General features: G+C 40.0%; 1 protein-coding gene across 1 annotated transcript; it reads right to left on the reverse strand.

The window, feature by feature from the left end:
* Positions 1–13,926: 13,926 nt before the first annotated feature.
* Positions 13,927–17,883, reverse strand: LOC145004030 (shikimate O-hydroxycinnamoyltransferase-like). The gene is made up of 2 exons (XM_078962937.1): positions 17,271–17,883; positions 13,927–15,042 (listed from the first exon to the last, which is right to left on the reverse strand). The coding sequence occupies exons 1-2, from the start codon at positions 17,703–17,705 to the stop codon at positions 14,161–14,163; spliced, it is 1,317 nt and encodes a 438-aa protein (XP_078819063.1). The 5' UTR covers positions 17,706–17,883; the 3' UTR covers positions 13,927–14,160.
* Positions 17,884–18,837: the final 954 nt, after the last annotated feature.

Below are 18,837 nucleotides of genomic sequence, written 5' to 3' on the forward strand. Positions count from 1 at the left end.
GGGGATAATTTAACAATCCATTATTTTTCTAGTCAATAAAAGATAAACCGTTATAAATAAAATTCAGGGTTTTGATCATTTCGTTAAAATCATAATGGTTAAATAAGATTTAAATTATATAAATGATGTTTTTATATAAGTATTTGGAATAAAATACACTTAAAAAATCCTAGTTTCCTTTTAGAACCGACAACCTCGGACTGAAAACTTCCATACCAAAAACAGTTCTCGGAAAGCAACCGGATTTCGGCCGAGAACCCCTTTCCGACCAAAATCCCAACAGGTCTATTTCAACCCAAGTGAATGCTACAGGTCAAATCATAGTTTTACAACACCCCTGCAGTTGCCATGGGCTCAACCATAGTCTTTTATGCAAATATAACAACAAGAGTCACAAAGACACCATGCACAAATAACACCTGGTGTTCTACATAGTATAGTGAGAAGACTCACATCTCTATTGAAGTAGAATAGACCATAGCTCGTAAGGTCAGGAAGCTGGTGCTACACACCACCTAAAGAATCACAGATGAAACAACCCGAAAATACGACCCAAAAATTTCGTTTTTCGATATAATCAAAACCATAATCAGAGTGTCGTATAATAAAACCATACGTGATGTATTCCATCATGATCGAAAACACTGTGCGGAAACTGTATCATACTACGTCAAATCAAAACAAACTAAATCAATCCCAGGCTAAAAGCTAAAGCTGTGGCGTGTGCGATGCCGTCACCCCGAGCTCTTCCCTTTGCTTGCGGAAGTACCTGAAACCATAACTGAAACTGTAAGCACGAAGCTTAGTGAGCTCCCCCAAACTACCACATACCATACAATAACATATAAACACATATTGGGCCTTGCCCACTGCATCGGGTCGAAGCCCGAAAACTGCATCGGACCAAAGTCCGGAACTGACTGGGACCTTGTCCCCTGCATCGGACCGAAGTCCGGAACTGACTGCATCGGACCGAAGTCCGGAACTGACTGGGACCTTGTCCCCTGCATCGGACCGAAGTCCGGAACTAACTGCATCGGACCGAAGTCCGGAACTGACTGACGGAACATGGCATAGCATAACACATCAACTAGCATAACACATATACGACATGCTACATCGGGCCGTGGCCCGGAACACATAATACTTAACACATAAAACATAGTACACAAATCCTGTTCGAGTCACGAAGGCATCGAACATACTAATTACTGCATCGGACCTAAATCCGGAAACTACTGCTAACTGAACGGGTCGGCATTGTGGCCTTAGACCCGTTCCTACTGGAAGGAAACTCACCTCGTAAGCTGGCTGCTGAGTGTGTGGCTCGGAAAGCTAACGGCGGCTGCTCCTGAATCTCCTCGGCTACAAGTCCATAAACACACTCAATCAAATACTAAACACTGTGCTTGGGGTAAAATGACTCTTTTACCCTCGGTCAAAGTCAATTATCTTTTGGGCTGACTCGCCGAGTTGGGCCACCCAACTCGCCGAGTCCTACTTCTCACTTTTCACTCTTACTCGCTGCTACTCGCCGAGTCTGGCATCGACTCGACGAGTACCCTCTTGATCCAAGAACTCAGCCAATCTTCATCCGACTCGCCGAGTCGTATGAACAGACTCGACGAGTTGTTCTTGATCCCAAGAAGATTGCCTTGGACTCGCCGAGTTGATGAACAACTCGCCGAGTCCCCCCCATCACTGAGTTTACCCTCAACTCGCTGAGTCCACTCCCTAACTCACCTCGTCTACTCGACACTGATAAAACTGAAGAGCTCGGGACTCGCGACCCAACTCGTCGAGTCATTCTTCCGACTCGCCGAGTTGCCGCCATGCAACTGATTTTTACTTGATTTTGTTTGAATCCAATGCATACAATTGATAGATCTGAGTCCAATAAGCTGATTTACCACGTAAAGTTTCCAACTTTACGTGTACAACCTCATGAATAAGGGAAATAAGGCTAAAGGATGCATAAAATGGGTAGATCTATGGTTATCATGCAATATAACTCCAAAAAGACAGTAGATCTGGGCTCTACAACACCCCAACATTCAAATCCATAGCTATTTCGACTTAATAAGACGTTCATGCAAACATAAGGCTTGGAACAAGCATCAACTAGCTCTTAGGAGAGCTCTAATGGAAGTTTAAAGCATATAACAAGATGAAACTCTGAAAATACCTCAATTAAATCTGATTTGGCCTTGGATCTTTGCACTACAACACTTCTCCTTGCTTCTTCCTTCTTCTCCTTCTTCACACCTTCACAAAATGGCACCAAAACACATATAAGCTCTTCAAGGGAGGATTAGGGTTCTATCACTGCGTTCTCAGGGTGAGGGAGGCGAGAATGGGGGCTATAAGGTGGTTTAAATAGTGGGCAACCCGGGGAATTTAGGGTTTCACCCAGACAGATGGACTTGCCGAGTCAGGGATATGGACTCGCCGAGTCCCCGGCTCACGCGTGCCCTCAGGCGCGACCCTACTCGGCGAGTCAGGCTAGAACTCGCCGAGTCCCTCTTGAAAAACTCACTATAATTACCAATAAATCAACATACCGGGAACGGGTCGTTACAATTCTCCCCCACTTGTCTCAGGCTTCGTCCTCGAAGTCTGCTACGGCTGGATCTGCAAATAACTCCGGGTAGTGTGCTCTCATTTCCTCTTCAGCCTCCCACGTCCATTCAGACCCCTTCCGGTGCTGCCACTGCACCTTTACTAGCTGAATTACCTTGTTCCTCAAGGTCTTGGTCTTCCGTTCCAGAATCGCGACCGGCTTCTCGATATAACTTAGGCCGCTATCAACCTGAATGTCCTCTAAGGGAACGACTGCTGTCTCATCCACCAAACACTTCCTCAACTGCGACACATGGAAGGTGTTGTGTATCTGACTAAGCTCCTCAGGGAGATCTAACCGATAAGCAACCCGACCCACCCGGGCCAAAACCCTGAAAGGACCAATAAATCTGGGGCCCAATTTACCCCTCTTCCGGAACCTGATGACACCTTTCCAAGGTGAGACTTTCAGAAGAACCATATCTCCCACCTGGAACTCCAAGTCCGAACGCCTTCTGTCGGCGTAGCTCTTCTACCGACTCTGCGCAGTCTGCAGCCAACTACGGACCTGCTGGATCAATTCCGTCGTCTTGAGCACCACTTCGGTGCTCCCTATAACTCGCTGACCGACCTCGCCCCAACAAATCGGGGTCCTGCACTTCCTGCCATATAACATCTCAAAAGGAGGTCGATCAATACTCGCATGATAACTGTTGTTATACGAGAATTCCGCTAACGGAAGATACGTATCCCAACTGCCCCCAAAATCTAAAACACATGCCCTAAGCATGTCCTCGAGAGTCTGAATCGTCCTCTCGCTCTGCCTGTCAGTCTGAGGATGAAAAGCGGTGCTGAAATGGAGACGAGTACCCATCTCGTCGTGGAATCGCTTCCAGAATCTGGACGTGAAACGAACATCTCGGTCCGACACCACCGATACCGGCACTCCATGACGTGCCATAATCTCTCGCACATAGATATCAGCTAACTTTTCTGCCGATATACTCTCCTGAATTGGAATAAAATGGGCACTCTTCGTCAACCGATCCACTACTACCCATATCGAGTCCACCCCGCGTGCGGTCCTGGGGAGTTTGGTGACAAAATCCATGGTGATATCCTCCCATTTCCACACGGGAATGTCTAACGGCTGCATCTTGCCGTGAGGTCTCTGGTGCTCCGCCTTGACCTTCCGGCAGGTCAAACATCTCTCAACATACCAAGCGACGTCTCGCTTCATGCAGGGCCACCAATAATCAGGTCGAAGATCTCGATACATCTTCGTCGTTCCTGGGTGGATAGAAAATCGAGACTTATGAGCCTCGTCCATCAATACTTGCCGTACCCCACCCCAGTACGGTACCCACACCCTACCATGAAGCGTCAACAAATCCCGACTGTCGTAATCAAACGAAGCTACTCGGCCCACTATCCTCTCGCACTTCTGCCTCTCCTCCTTGAGGCCCTCCATCTGAGCCTCCTTGATCCGCTCCAACAATGGAGTGATCACTGTCATCCTCATACACAGATCTCTGATAGGGGCCGCCGACACCTTACGGCTCAGGGCGTCGGCCACCACGTTGGCCTTCCCTGGATGATAAAGGATCTCACAGTCATAGTCCTTCAGCACGTCTAACCATCTCCTCTGCCTCATGTTCAAACTCGGCTGATCCATAAGATATTGCAAACTCTTGTGATCCGTGTAAATAGTACAGCGGACCCCATAAAGGTAATGTCTCCAAATCTTGAGGGCAAACACAACTGCCCCCAGCTCCAAATCGTGGGTAGGATAATTAGCCTCGTGAGGCTTCAACTGTCTCGAGGCATAAGCTACCACATGGCCTCGCTGCATCAATACTGCTCCCATACCTGTGATCGAAGCATCACAATAGACTACGAAATCCTCTACTCCCTCTGGCAAGGTAAGGATCGGAGCCTCGCACAATCTCTGCCTGAGAGTCTCGAACGCCGCCTGCTGCTCAGGCCCCCAACGAAAAACCACCGACTTCTTGGTTAGCCGGGTGAGCGGCACTGCTATTTTGGAGAAGTCCTGAATAAATCTCCGATAATACCCTGCCAACCCCAGGAAGCTCCGAATCTCAGATGGAGACCTCGGGACCTCCCACTGCATCACGGCCTCAATCTTGGCCAGATCTACCAAAATACCCTTCTGGTTGATGAGATGACCAAGAAACTGCACCTCGCGCAACCAGAACTCACACTTGGAGAACTTTGCGAAAAGTCTCTCCCTCCTCAAAGTCTCCAACACCTCCCGCAGGTGCTCCTCGTGCTGCCCCTGTGTCTTGGAATACACCAAGATGTCATCTATAAACACTATCACCGACCGATCCAGCATCGGTCTGCACACGCGGTTCATGAGATCCATGAACGCGGCTGGGGCATTGGTGAGCCCAAATGGCATCAGCACGAACTCATAATGACCATACCGGGTTCTGAAAGCAGTATTCTGTACATCCTCATCTCTAACCCTCATCTGATGATAACCGGAGCGTAGATCGATCTTGGAGAACCAAGACGCTCCCTGAAGCTGATCAAACAAGTCATCTATCCTCGGAAGTGGGTAACGGTTCTTCACCGTTACTTTGTTCAACTCCCGATAATCAATGCACATACGATGCGACCCATCCTTCTTCCTCACAAATAAGATCGGCGCTCCCCAAGGCGAACTGCTCGGCCGAATGAAACCCTTGTCTAACAGCTCCTGAAGCTGTGTAGACAACTCCTGCATCTCAGGGGGAGCAAGTCGATACGGTGCTTTGGCTATCGGAGCCGCACCAGGAACTAGGTCGATCCTGAACTCAACCTGCCTCTCAGGAGGTATCCCCGGCAAATCCTTGGGAAACACATCCGGGTAGTCACGAACAATAGGAACATCATCAATCGTCGTCTTGCCCTTTTCCCAGGCATCCAAGACGTAAGCTACAAAACCGGTGCAACCCTGCTGAACATAGCGCCTTGCCCTTGCGGCGGAATAAAAGACCGGTCCTCGCTGGGGCCTCTCGCCCTTAATCACTATCTCTCCCCCACTGGGAGTGCGAACCCTCACTAGCTGAAGCTCACAATCAATCACCGCCCCATTGGGGCTGAGCCAATCCATGCCCACAATAACTTTATTCCCATGCAGGGGAATAGGAACCAGGTCCACTGAAAACTGCTCATCAAATATCTGGAGGGAACACCCTCTATGCACTCTGCCGACCCTCACGGTCCTATCATCTGCTATCTCGACCTCTAATGGACAATCCAGCTCCCCTGGAGCTCTGCTAAATCTCTTGCTAAGCGCAAGCGATACAAATGATCGGGTAGCCCCCGAATCGAACAATACCAAAGCAGAAATGCCGTTCACCGAGAACGACCCTAAATAAAACATATCATCAAGTAATATTCAAACGATATTATAACAATTTAAGAGATGGAGGAAAGATACATACCCGTCACCACATCAGGAGTCGCTCGCGCCTCCTCTGCTGTCATCTGAAATGCCCTGCTCTTCGCCACTGGCGCATCAGATCGGCCCTGCCGGCCATCCGTAATCCTCAAGGTGGCAGGGGCAGGTGCAACCACCTTCCCTGCTGCAGCTAAACTGGGATAATGGGACCTTTTATGTCCCCTATGATTGCACTGAAAGCAAATCAGATCTGATGCTGTAACCGTAGTAGCAGGGGCCGTGCAATCCCTACTCAAATGCCCAGTCCAACCGCACTTGTAGCAGCCAGAACTCCCTGCCTTGCACGCCCCCTCGTGCAATCTCCCACACTTGCCACACCGACCGTGGCTCTGCTGACTCCTAGACCTGTGATCTGAAACCTTGGGCTTTTTGCCCACACTGCCTGAACCCGAAACCGCCTCCGGTTTCCTCTTCTTCTCCATCTCGAGATCAATCTCCCTCTCTCTAGCTCTGGCAATCATGTCGTCCAGCGTTTTACAACTGGACCGGCTCACAAACATGCGGATGTCACTCCGCAACATCTCATGATAACGGGCCTTCTTCATCTCCTCATCGGCTGCATACTGAGGAACAAGAAGGGCCCTCTCCCTGAACTTGGCGGTGATCTCCGCCACTGTCTCTGTAGTCTGGGTAAGGTCCTGAAACTCCCTAGCTAACTGCTGCACCTCAATGACTGGTGCAAACTCCGCCCTGAACCTGGTAGAGAAATCAGCCCAGGTCATGGCATCCAATGCCGCATCATCCCCGATGGCATGTCCGACCTCCTCCCACCAATCCCGTGCCCTGTCCTTCAGAAGACAGGACGCCAATCTAACCTTATCCCCCTCGGGACACCTGCTAGTGCGGAAAGCGTTGGCCACATCCGCCAACATCTAGTACTCGCTATGGGGTCCCGCGCCCCATGATAGTCTGGAGCTCCGCATGCCCTGAACTCCCTGAACGTAAGTGTGCGCGACCCTATCACGACCGCCATCTCAGCACGGAAAGTACTCAATCTCTCATCCATCAGCTCTAAAATACCCTCCTTGATCGAACCGAAGATCACAGGAGTCTGTTCCAGTATGATGCGAGTAACCTCAGAAGAAAGGAACTCCCTAGTCTGTTCATCCATCTGCTCGACCTTCGGGCCTGATCCCGATCCTGATCCCCCTCCGGCATCTGAACTGCCGGCTGCTGGCCTCGGACGCAAAACTACCATTCTGAAACATATCATAACAACATCAGAACACTGAAATATCTCAAGGGATCATGATACTACTACTAGCTTCCTGGTCTTGCCTTGGCCTTCCTTAATTCGAGTACGGATCCTCTGCTTTCAGTAGTATGGGCCCCTACTACCTTCCACATCTATCCGTACTTTCCTCAAGAACTGCCTTGACTCCACCAAGTCACTTCTACTACTGCCATTCTCTGCTACTCTCATCCTAGGCTTGCCCTAGGGAAACCTCAAGCTCAACACGACTGGTCCTCAGCTGCTGTAGGTCTCCTCATAATGCCAGCTAGCCACCACCTAAACACCATCACATGTGATGAGGATCAGATAATCCTTCAAGTAAAAGATCCGTCCCTACAACGGTTGGACTCAAACAAGAGCTGCGCAATAGGGCCAGTTCCAGCACTCTGGGATTATTCAAACCTGATTGCATGTGGTGTGACGTGTTCACCTAATGGCTAACTCCCAGTACTCAGAACCCCACCAAGCACGAAGCAAGCAGCATTCGGATAAGGGAAATAGACTCAAGCAAAACTATTCTTATAACAAGAAACTGCACTAGCATAGGATGCTAAGCTCTTACTATCAGGCATAACCTAAACAGGCTATCCTACTGCTGTCTACTCAATTCTAGCATGCAATACTCATAAAGCTGTAACACATAAGCAGGCACATAAGGCATTCTCCTAGATCCTTAGCCCTATACTAGCATGCTGTTCTATTGAAACTGAAACTGAACAAATAACTTGTATGGGTAATTTGGGAGTACTTACTTGAGCTCGGCTGACCGCATGCACACACCTCTATCTTGTTAAAAACAATTCTTTCTTTCTAAGTACTTTCAAAATTCTTTTTGTAAAACATTTTTTTTTTATTTTATTAAAATCTTTTATTTCCCTTAGTTTGAGTTCAGATACACCCGGAAGTGTATCCGAATCCCTCAAACCAGGGCTCTGATACCAACTTGAAACGACCCGAAAATACGACCCAAAAATTTCGTTTTTCGATATAATCAAAACCATAATCAGGGTGTCGTATAATAAAACCATACGTGATGTATTCCATCATGATCGAAAACACTGTGCAGAAACTGTATCATACTACGTCAAATCAAAACAAACTAAATCAATCCCAGGCTAAAAGCTAAAGCTGTGGCGTGTGCGATGCCGTCACCCCGAGCTCTTCCCTTTGCTTGCGGAAGTACCTGAAACCATAACTGAAACTGTAAGCACGAAGCTTAGTGAGCTCCCCCAAACTACCACATACCATACAATAACATATAAACACATATTGGGCCTTGCCCACTGCATCGGGCCGAAGCCCGGAAACTGCATCGGACCGAAGTCCGGAACTGACTGGGACCTTGTCCCCTGCATCGGACCGAAGTCCGGAACTAACTGCATCGGACCGAAGTCCGGAACTGACTGCATCGGACCGAAGTCCGGAACTGACTGGGACCTTGTCCCCTGCATCGGACCGAAGTCCGGAACTAACTGCATCGGACCGAAGTCCGAAACTGACTGACGGAACATGGCATAGCATAACACATCAACTAGCATAACACATATACGACATGCTACATCGGGCCGTGGCCCGGAACACATAATACTTAACACATAAAACATAGTACACAAATCCTGTTCGAGTCACGAAGGCATCGAACATACTAATTACTGCATCGGACCTAAATCCGGAAACTACTGCTAACTGAACGGGTCGGCATTGTGGCCTTAGACCCGTTCCTACTGGAAGGAAACTCACCTCGTAAGCTGGCTGCTGAGTGTGTGGCTCGGAAAGCTAACGGCGGCTGCTCCTGAATCTCCTCGGCTACAAGTCCATAAACACACTCAATCAAATACTAAACACTGTGCTTGGGGTAAAATGACTCTTTTACCCTCGGTCAAAGTCAATTATCTTTTGGGCTGACTCGCCGAGTTGGGCCACCCAACTCGCCGAGTCCTACTTCTCACTTTTCACTCTTACTCGCTGCTACTCGCCGAGTCTGGCATCGACTCGACGAGTACCCTCTTGATCCAAGAACTCAGCCAATCTTCATCCGACTCGCCGAGTCGTATGAACAGACTCGACGAGTTGTTCTTGATCCCAAGAAGATTGCCTTGGACTCGCCGAGTTGATGAACAACTCGCCGAGTCCCCCCCATCACTGAGTTTACCCTCAACTCGCTGAGTCCACTCCCTAACTCACCTCGTCTACTCGACACTGATAAAACTGAAGAGCTCGGGACTCGCGACCCAACTCGTCGAGTCATTCTTCCGACTCGCCGAGTTGCCGCCATGCAACTGATTTTTACTTGATTTTGTTTGAATCCAATGCATACAATTGATAGATCTGAGTCCAATAAGCTGATTTACCACGTAAAGTTTCCAACTTTACGTGTACAACCTCATGAATAAGGGAAATAAGGCTAAAGGATGCATAAAATGGGTAGATCTATGGTTATCATGCAATATAACTCCAAAAAGACAGTAGATCTGGGATCTACAACACCCCAACATTCAGATCCATAGCTATTTCGACTTAATAAGACGTTCATGCAAACATAAGGCTTGGAACAAGCATCAACTAGCTCTTAGGAGAGCTCTAATGGAAGTTTAAAGCATATAACAAGATGGAACTCCGAAAATACCTCAATTAACTTTGATTTGGCCTTGGATCTTTGCACTACAACACTTCTCCTTGCTTCTTCCTTCTTCTCCTTCTTCACACCTTCACAAAATGGCACCAAAACACATATAAGCTCTTCAAGGGAGGATTAGGGTTCTATCACTGCGTTCTCAGGGTGAGGGAGGCGAGAATGGGGGCTATAAGGTGGTTTAAATAGTGGGCAACCCGGGGAATTTAGGGTTTCACCCAGACAGATGGACTCGCCGAGTCAGGGATATGGACTCGCCGAGTCCCCGGCTCACGCGTGCCCTCAGGCGCGACCCTACTCGGCGAGTCAGGCTAGAACTCGTCGAGTCCCTCTTGAAAAACTCACTATAATTACCAATAAATCAACATACCGGGAACGGGTCGTTACAACAGAAAGCCAAACATTAGTCTACTAACCAAAACTAGCAAATTAACTAAAAGTCAAGTGGGTCAAAAAGTCAACGGTTAACCACCACGCCTTGGCCAACCACTAACTGCACCGTGGCAACGAAATAATAAAATGGGTACCATTGTATCATATATATATATATATATATATATATATATATATATATATATATTGATTTGGATCATCGACAAGACAAGTAGGGACTGCAGGTTTGACATCATTTTCTTCATCTATGACATCATCTCTTGGTATAACACTTATATATGACAAAAATGATCAACCGGCTTCTTTAATGGCTTCTTTAAGGGTATAATCTTATCACCCATTTCCTAATAAACTGACAAGTCATCAAACATGATTGACTCCACAAGGACCACAACATAATTAGAGCATTGACTAGAAGTACCTCCATCTTTTGCATTTTCATCTTACATCCGATCATGTAATAATTTATTATGTTGATCAATGTATACACTAGTTCTTCGCTCAATGACATATCATAGTAAAAAAACCTAACATAATTATAATCATTTCTCAGACTTCTTAACTCATCTCTCAGTAATAAATGTCCATAACAATAGTAAACATCATTACACTTCTCCCTTGTTAGTTATTCAAGAAAATAAATGAAGTACTTGTTACCCATACTATTGAAATATATCTCCTTAACAAAAGTTTTAAGAGGGTTGAAGTACATGATAAACTTCAGTGCAAATGCTCCTTTGGTGAATCAGTTAAAAATCTTGATTTTTATGCGTTAAACGAACCTTCCATTGTCGTTTCTGTTGTAGGAAGATTTGAGTGTGTTTGAGAAAGAAAAAAACCCTAATTTTGAAATGTAATTTTATAGATATTAGGGGTTAATTTTTGTAATATGCCTCTTTTAGTGAATACCAACAATTAAAAAAGCTTGATTTTTATGTGTTGGATGAATTGTAGATTTTGTTGTATGAAGATTTGAGTGTGTTTGAGAAAGAAACGAACCCTAATTTTGAAATGTAATTTATAGAATTTACGAGTCAGTTTTTGTAATATGCCCTATAACATTCCTATAATTTTTTATTTTCTAAGTATAACCGAGTGAACCTCTTAATATAATGTTAACAATGTTATTTTTTTTGAACAAATCTGATAGATTATTGGTAAAGTTTGCACAAAAAATAATTCACAGGTAAAATTTGTACAAACCTAAAGTTCCTTGCCCTCCTAAGTTATATCTCAAATGTGTTTTAGTTATTACTTTTTTTAATGGTTGAATTTTACTAAAAACTAACAAGAAACCAAAGTAACATTCAATTTTTTTTACTTCTATGCATCAATCAATAAAAAAAATAAGAATTTATACTATTAGACAAATACTATTATCTATGTTTTTTTTTGAAGGAAACACAACATGCTCCTATTCTACCATAATAAATGAAAATGATTTTTCCAAATGTCATTTTCTCATTATATTTGACACATGTCATTTTCTAAGATTTTTTGATTTTTTTTTCCACATGTCATTTTCTCATGTTTTTCATTGTTTTAAAATTTAAAATTTATTTTTTTAGTAAGAGTTTATATATGGTAGATACATTAATTCTATTAATCTTGAGAATAAATGTTCTAGCCTTTCTTTCCTTGATAAATGTTTATATATGGTAACTACTTAATACACATATATTTAGGGAAATGTTTTTTATTTCAATATAAATTTATATTTACCTATATACACATATATATTTTTTTATATTTTCCTAAATATACTTAATATAAATTTATACTAAGTATTTTATCTATCTATTTTATTCGTTATATGACAATTAAATAGTATATTTATTTTATATTTTATACATGTAATACATATAGAAACAATGAATAAAATATGAAATTTACATTTTACTAAACTCTAAGTCATGTAAAAATGTATAATGGTTAACAATATTTTTTTATAGCTACAGATTTAAATTTATAATGTCTCCATTTTAATAATTGAATTTTTAAAATCTGATAACATTTGTGCATCATTTAAAGATAAAAACATAATATGGATTCAAACGATTCTAAAAGACAAACGCAAACATATAAAATTATATTTAGATAAAAGAAATTCAATGTTATGTCAACTATGCCAATATATCAACAGTGTTTTTTTTTTTTTTTTTTTTTTTTTTTTTTTTTTTTTTTAATATACATTCAACTACCTAATTATTATTATTTTGTTCTATTTATTTCGAAAATTTACTTTAAAAAAAATATTTAATTTTTACACCTAAATTTTCTACATTATTTTTTAAAGTATGTTAATATTTTTTATTAGTATTATATTGAATTACTTATTTTATTCATGATCATATCATTTTTATTTATATAAAAATATTACTTTTAAAAATACATAAAGTTTATAAATATATATTAAATTCTTATTTTTAATAAACCCATATACCATACAAGTCTTACACATAGTTCCTATAAATTATAATTCCAAATCAACCACACCATTCAATCTTTCACCTATTATTTGATCGATTTTATTGAAAAAAATAGGTTCCTCACACATATTGCGGCTCCCCACTATTGCGACGTTTACACCCTGTTCCCGAGTTCAATTTAAGGAGAGAAAAGAAAGGAAATGGGTGAAAGTGAGAGGAAAGTAAGAGAAATTGGTGTTCCCGAGTTTCATTAAAGGAGGGAAGTGGAAGGAAATAGAGGGATCACTTTCCCTCCTAACTTTCCTTCCGATTTGGAAGGATTTGGAGAGAAAGACCAAAATGTTTAACTTTCCTTCCATTTCTCTCCAACTCAGGAACACAAAAGACAAATTTCTTTTCCTTTCTCTTCTCTTCTTTTCTCTCCTTACTTTCTTTTCTTTTCTCTTCTCTTCTTTTCTTTGCTACAACTCAGGAACGGGGTGTTAGGGGAGAAAGCTCGGTTTTGATGAAGGTACTAAGCAACATTTTTCTGAACCACGTCGTCAAACACCCTTCTATTGCTTGATCCACTTTCTCGAACAAGACCAAATATACGGGGATAAGTTAACATTCCAATTAGCTTTTTAAGTAATATTGTGAATATTAATATATCAAATTATTATAGATATCACAAGAAGTGGAAAAATATGTTCAAAGATTTTGGAGCTCCTATTATCATCTCAATCGTATGTTTTGTCTAAAAGTAGGTATACCATATATATCTCTTAGCCCATGTGTTGCATAAATGAAAACATTTAAAGATGCCTACCCTTGTCCCTACTCCGTATGCATTAATGACCACTTGGTGATAAATAGATTTTACACCTACCCATGTGTTGCCATTTAGGTCATGAAATGAAGTTTTTGTGTAAGGTCTGTTTCCATAATACTATTGTTGTTGCAAACATAATGATGTCTAGCGTACCACATAAGTTACAACAAAACATAAATTTTTTTAAGTATGCATATTTGCTTCCACACAGATTAGTCTTATAGTTTCATTTCAATTATTAATAAAAGTGTAATATAATGTTGTCCACTAACCAATTTACCACCTTATGATCTGATAGATCCATCTTTATTTATTGTTCTACTCAATGTGTCATGCTAACATGTTATGTTAAAAAATTAGTTATTTTATAATTTAAATAGATTTGTAAAAGTTCTGATATCCAAGCAACTAAAATATTTTATATATTAAACGAAAATTTGATATTACATGGATTAAAATAAATCCCAAAACTATGACAACTTGAATTCCCATATAAAAACAAGTCAATCCAAAAACAAAAATTAAAATGCAAAACAACGTGCTATTGCTTTGAAACTGTTTCTTATTACGTTTTATATATTACGTCTCTAATGCATTCCTTACTTGACTAATCTCATTTATTTACACTTGACTCTAGAAGTCATACAAGTACTTTTTGAAAAGTGACATGTGTTCGGAGTCCAAGCACACCGCAAGCTTCAAGGCCCGATCATCATTCGGGTTCGGTATGATATAAATTGTGCCCTCGTAAAGTATGTTTGCGGGTCCCATGAAAATGGGTTTACCCCATCCGAAGTCAGATTCATACAACGGTAAGCGAGTCCAACTGTTTACATTCAGATTTGGACTCGCAAAGTATGTCGGCCCTCGAATGAGGGCCGACAGATCTGATTGTATCTCCAAGTAGTCAATGGCTGATCTCATATACTGATCGTCCATTCTAGCCAGCTTACTATGGATTCTTCTTGCAGAGTCGGCCAACGATTCTGATTTAAACTCGCCTGAATTAGCCATCGGGGTGGCTGTAAACACGACGTTTCCAAGGTAACCAGGAGGGAGTGGAGGGTTCAATCTCGATCGTCCGTCTGTGGCCACGTACAATTTGGTTGGTTGATCATGTGAGAGTCCACGAGCTTTACATGCACATCGCCATAGGTGAGCGGCTAGGATTACAAATGTGCTATGGTAGACATTCCCATCACCCTTTCCTTTTGATTTAAGATCGTTGATTTGATCAAGTGTGAGTCGTAGGATCGTGGTGGAAGCAGGTGACTTTTGGTTTTCTGGTGGGGTGATTAATGATGGTGGTGGGTGGTACTCTACATGGTCAAACGTGGGAGTGGGTGGGTCCCGGGCACGGAGGAGGGACCGATCATTGAACGGTGGGATTGCAACGGGTAGCCCTCGAGCTATATCAGACCATGTGTTGATGAAATGGAGGGAGGAGAATCCATCGGATAAAGTATGGTGCACTCCACACCCTAGAGAAACCCCGCCACACTTGAAACGTGTGACCTATGACAAAAAAAAAAAAAAAAAAATTAACTTATAAAATAGGCTTTGAACACAATAATTGTCTTATGAATCATGTGAAAATGCATCGTGTTTAAGATAACATGTAAATACGCGCATTAGCCAATGTAGGTGATGAAATTCCAACTCCAAATAAAAACTTAAATTTGCATTAATCACGTCTACATTATAAACTAGTTTTAATATTGAGAAAAATATTACATTTTATGAACCTATAACTATTACCTATAACATTTTTAAATGTTTATAAACTAGTTTTAATATTGAGAAAATTCATCAAATGATCAAAATAAAGAGAGTGCTTGTAGTAAATGACTATGAAAAACAACTTTATTAAATGATCACGACTTCCGCAAAGAGGGGTTTTGTAGAAGTCCTTACGCTCTAAGAAATAGGAAAATCGCTCTGAGGAATCGAACACGTGGAGAAAAAGACAAAAAAAAAGTGTTTTTACACAGTTCTGCAAAGAGGGGCTCTACGGAAATTAGTAAACCTCTACGAAATACATGTACATTATTATTTTTTTTTTTCTACATTTCCTCACAGATGTACATGTGTTCCGTAGATGTGTACTCATTTCTGCAAAGCCACTCACTACGGAACAGTGTAAAAGTTTTTTTTTTATTTTTTTTTATTTTTTTGTGTCTTTTGTCTTTCTCCCTACATGTCAAATTTCTTGGGGCAATTTTCTTATTCCTCATAGCGTAAGAACCTTACGCAGAGCGCTTCTCGTCAGAAGTTGTGGTCATTTTAAAGAAAAGATGTTTTTATACACCCTCTCCTTTTGATCATATGCTACAAACACTCATTTCCTTTTATTCATTTGATGAATTTTCTCTTTAATTTTCAATACTTATTCATAATATAATCTTTATATCAATTCGTAAGATAAAAACTCAATTTTCTTTTATTTTTTTTCAGTTTAAAGAAAAGATATTTAATATTGATTTTTTAGAAATAAAAGGAAATTCTATAAAGTTCAGTCAATACATATTCAATATTATTTTTAAAGGAAAACCCTAAAAAAATCTCTAACATATTATCGTTCAATCATAAAAAAAAAAAAGAACATTATATTATATAATTTTTTTCATTAAAACCATTATGTTTTAATATTGTCTGAATTATATTATATATTTGAACAATATGTTTTTCCAAGTATTTCCTTATTTTTATTTTAAAAATAATAATTAATGACGGAGAATCTATTGATTTTATCTTGTATTTTTTATAACAAAAAGTTAAAAAAAAATAAAAAAGTTAATATAATAAGAAAAAAAATGAAATGATTTTTGTGGAGGAGGAGGAGGTTGTCCATCCCACGTACGCATGGACCAGAAATCACCGTCATAGAAATAAACGAATTAATAATTGTATATTTATAATTTCTGTGGACCCCGCCAAGAAAACGTTAAATTTTTTTAAAAACAAATATTTTTCATAGAGTTTATTAATTAATAAGTTTTATAGTTAGATTTTTCTATTGAATTAATTTATTTATTTATCTTATTACATATTTTATATAATTGTTATTTTGGGATTAAAAAAAATACATGGAAAAAATGTTTTATAACTTTTTGGGATGATGATTGATGATAAGAATACAGTGATAACACGACTTTCCAGAAAATGTTGCTGACTAAGAAATTGTCACGTGAGCTCGTCAATTTTATTTTACATAAAGACCCTTCTATTTTATGAAATGGAAATTACGCCCTCAAGCTTTTGGATATTTCAAATTTTCAATCCAACAGCAAAATGTTATATACTATTATAATAAGATGTAAATTCATAAATTAATGGGACCCTATTTACCATGACTAAATCAAAGCTATCCATCAATTTGTTTGTTTTTTTTTTTTTTTTATTTAAGATTAGAAACAATGGGTTTAACATAAAAAAAGTCCTAACTTCTTCTGAATTTGTCTTTTTTACTTTTACTTTACATTTTTATTTTTCCAAGTGTGCAGTGTATTTGCTAATAACTTTATGTAGTTTGAAACAATGCATGAATAAATTACATCACGGTGGTTTTTCAAACTTAAAATATGGGAATTTTGTCATTATTTATATAAAATACTGTTTTTGTATATAATTAAATCATTTATATCGTTAAATATTTTTGTCATGGTATAATTCAAAATTAAACTGCTTATAAGAAAGAAAATGAAACTGGATGAAATTATTTGCAAATAAGAAAGACTTATTACCTGAGTGATGACTAGAGGATAAGAAGAGATGTCGCCGGAGTAATCCACAGTCGGCGCCAACCTCCGTAGCTCCGGCGACGGAGTAATCTCACCAAAATCATCAATCTTACAATCCGCTTCAGCTTCCACAAACAAAACACCCTCGCCGTTGCAGTTAATTTCAACTCTGCCATCGCCATCTGTACCCAGCCGTCCGGCCATCGGAAAAAAGGAACAGAGAACGTCGGAGAGAGCCTGTTTCAGAACCACAGAATCAAAGAAATCCGAAGACCCATTTGGCGTATAAAAGTATATGGTCAATAAATGGATCCGACCCACAATCAAATCAAGATTCGAGTTCCATAGTCGCTGCTTCGGCGTCGGTTTCGATGGTTTCACCATCACCGATTCCTTCACAGTTAGGTTCATCTTCTCCGAATCAGTTCCAATAGTCATCGGAATATGAAGATTCTCCGGCAACCCTTTTCGGGAATTAAGTAATCAAAGATGGGTTTGGTATTGATTTTACGAAAAGAGTATAAGAATTGAAGTTTCGAGACGTGTTTTACAGGTTTAGTGTGTGTGTGTATCTGAGACTTGACGACGTGGACAACTCATGGCAAATAATGGTGTACAAAGCTTTGTATTTATAGAAGGTATTGAGAAGAGAAAAACAAAAAAGTTTGGCCTTTTAAAGTAGAGTAAGTTGTGAAAATAATTAACAAAAAGTATGAAATTTGTTTTTATTAATTGATATATAGTTATGTTAAATTTTAATTTACGTGAGCTTTAATGGTTTTTTTAGCTATAGATTCGAGCTTAGTCAATTATAAAATATCAAAATTCAAATATACATGCTTGACAAGAAAAAAGGACTTGATTTTTGTAGGTGTGAAACAAATTTGATTTGGATAAAACTAAAGAACGTAATGAAAACCAAAACTAGATACATTCAAATATTCAATTGGAATTGGGTTATGGGTTTTACGTATCTAAAAAGCAAATCTCAATTTTAATATTCTTAAAAAATGTGGTTGCAAGTTGTCAACGGATTCAAACAATTTTCTATTAATTAAGTTGAAAATGACATCATTTTAGTTTACATTTTTAAAATTATAAAAAGTTAAGTTGCATTTGATTCTTTGTTGGGCTGGAGACGCGAAACTCCTTTTGTTTAACTATTTTAAGAAAAAAACATATATTTCACATATCGGCAACCACTTTTGAAGGATTAGGGGAAAAATAGTTTAATTATCAAAACAGTAATCAATTTTGTAATTGTGATTTTGTAAATTGCTAGAAATGTGCTAAATAATGATGTAATACGTGAAATCACGTTTATCATTTAAGAGCGAAAAAACAAAGATTTTTTTTTTATTTTTTATTTTTTTAGACGAAGATTTTGCATAAGACATATGCGGAATCCTCTAATACCCTCTGGTAAAATCATCTAAGAAATATATCATATGCAATACCATAGATGTCATTTGCGAAAAAGATTTCTCATATATTATCTGTGATTTTGTTTTTGTTATCTGAAAAATTGTAGTTTTTGTGTCAAAAGCTTGTATTTTTCTTTTATATGTAC

Source organism: Lactuca saligna, chromosome 7 (assembly GCF_052625555.1).
Source record: "Lactuca saligna cultivar CGN05327 chromosome 7, ASM5262555v1, whole genome shotgun sequence".
Taxonomy (NCBI): Eukaryota; Viridiplantae; Streptophyta; class Magnoliopsida; order Asterales; family Asteraceae; genus Lactuca; species Lactuca saligna.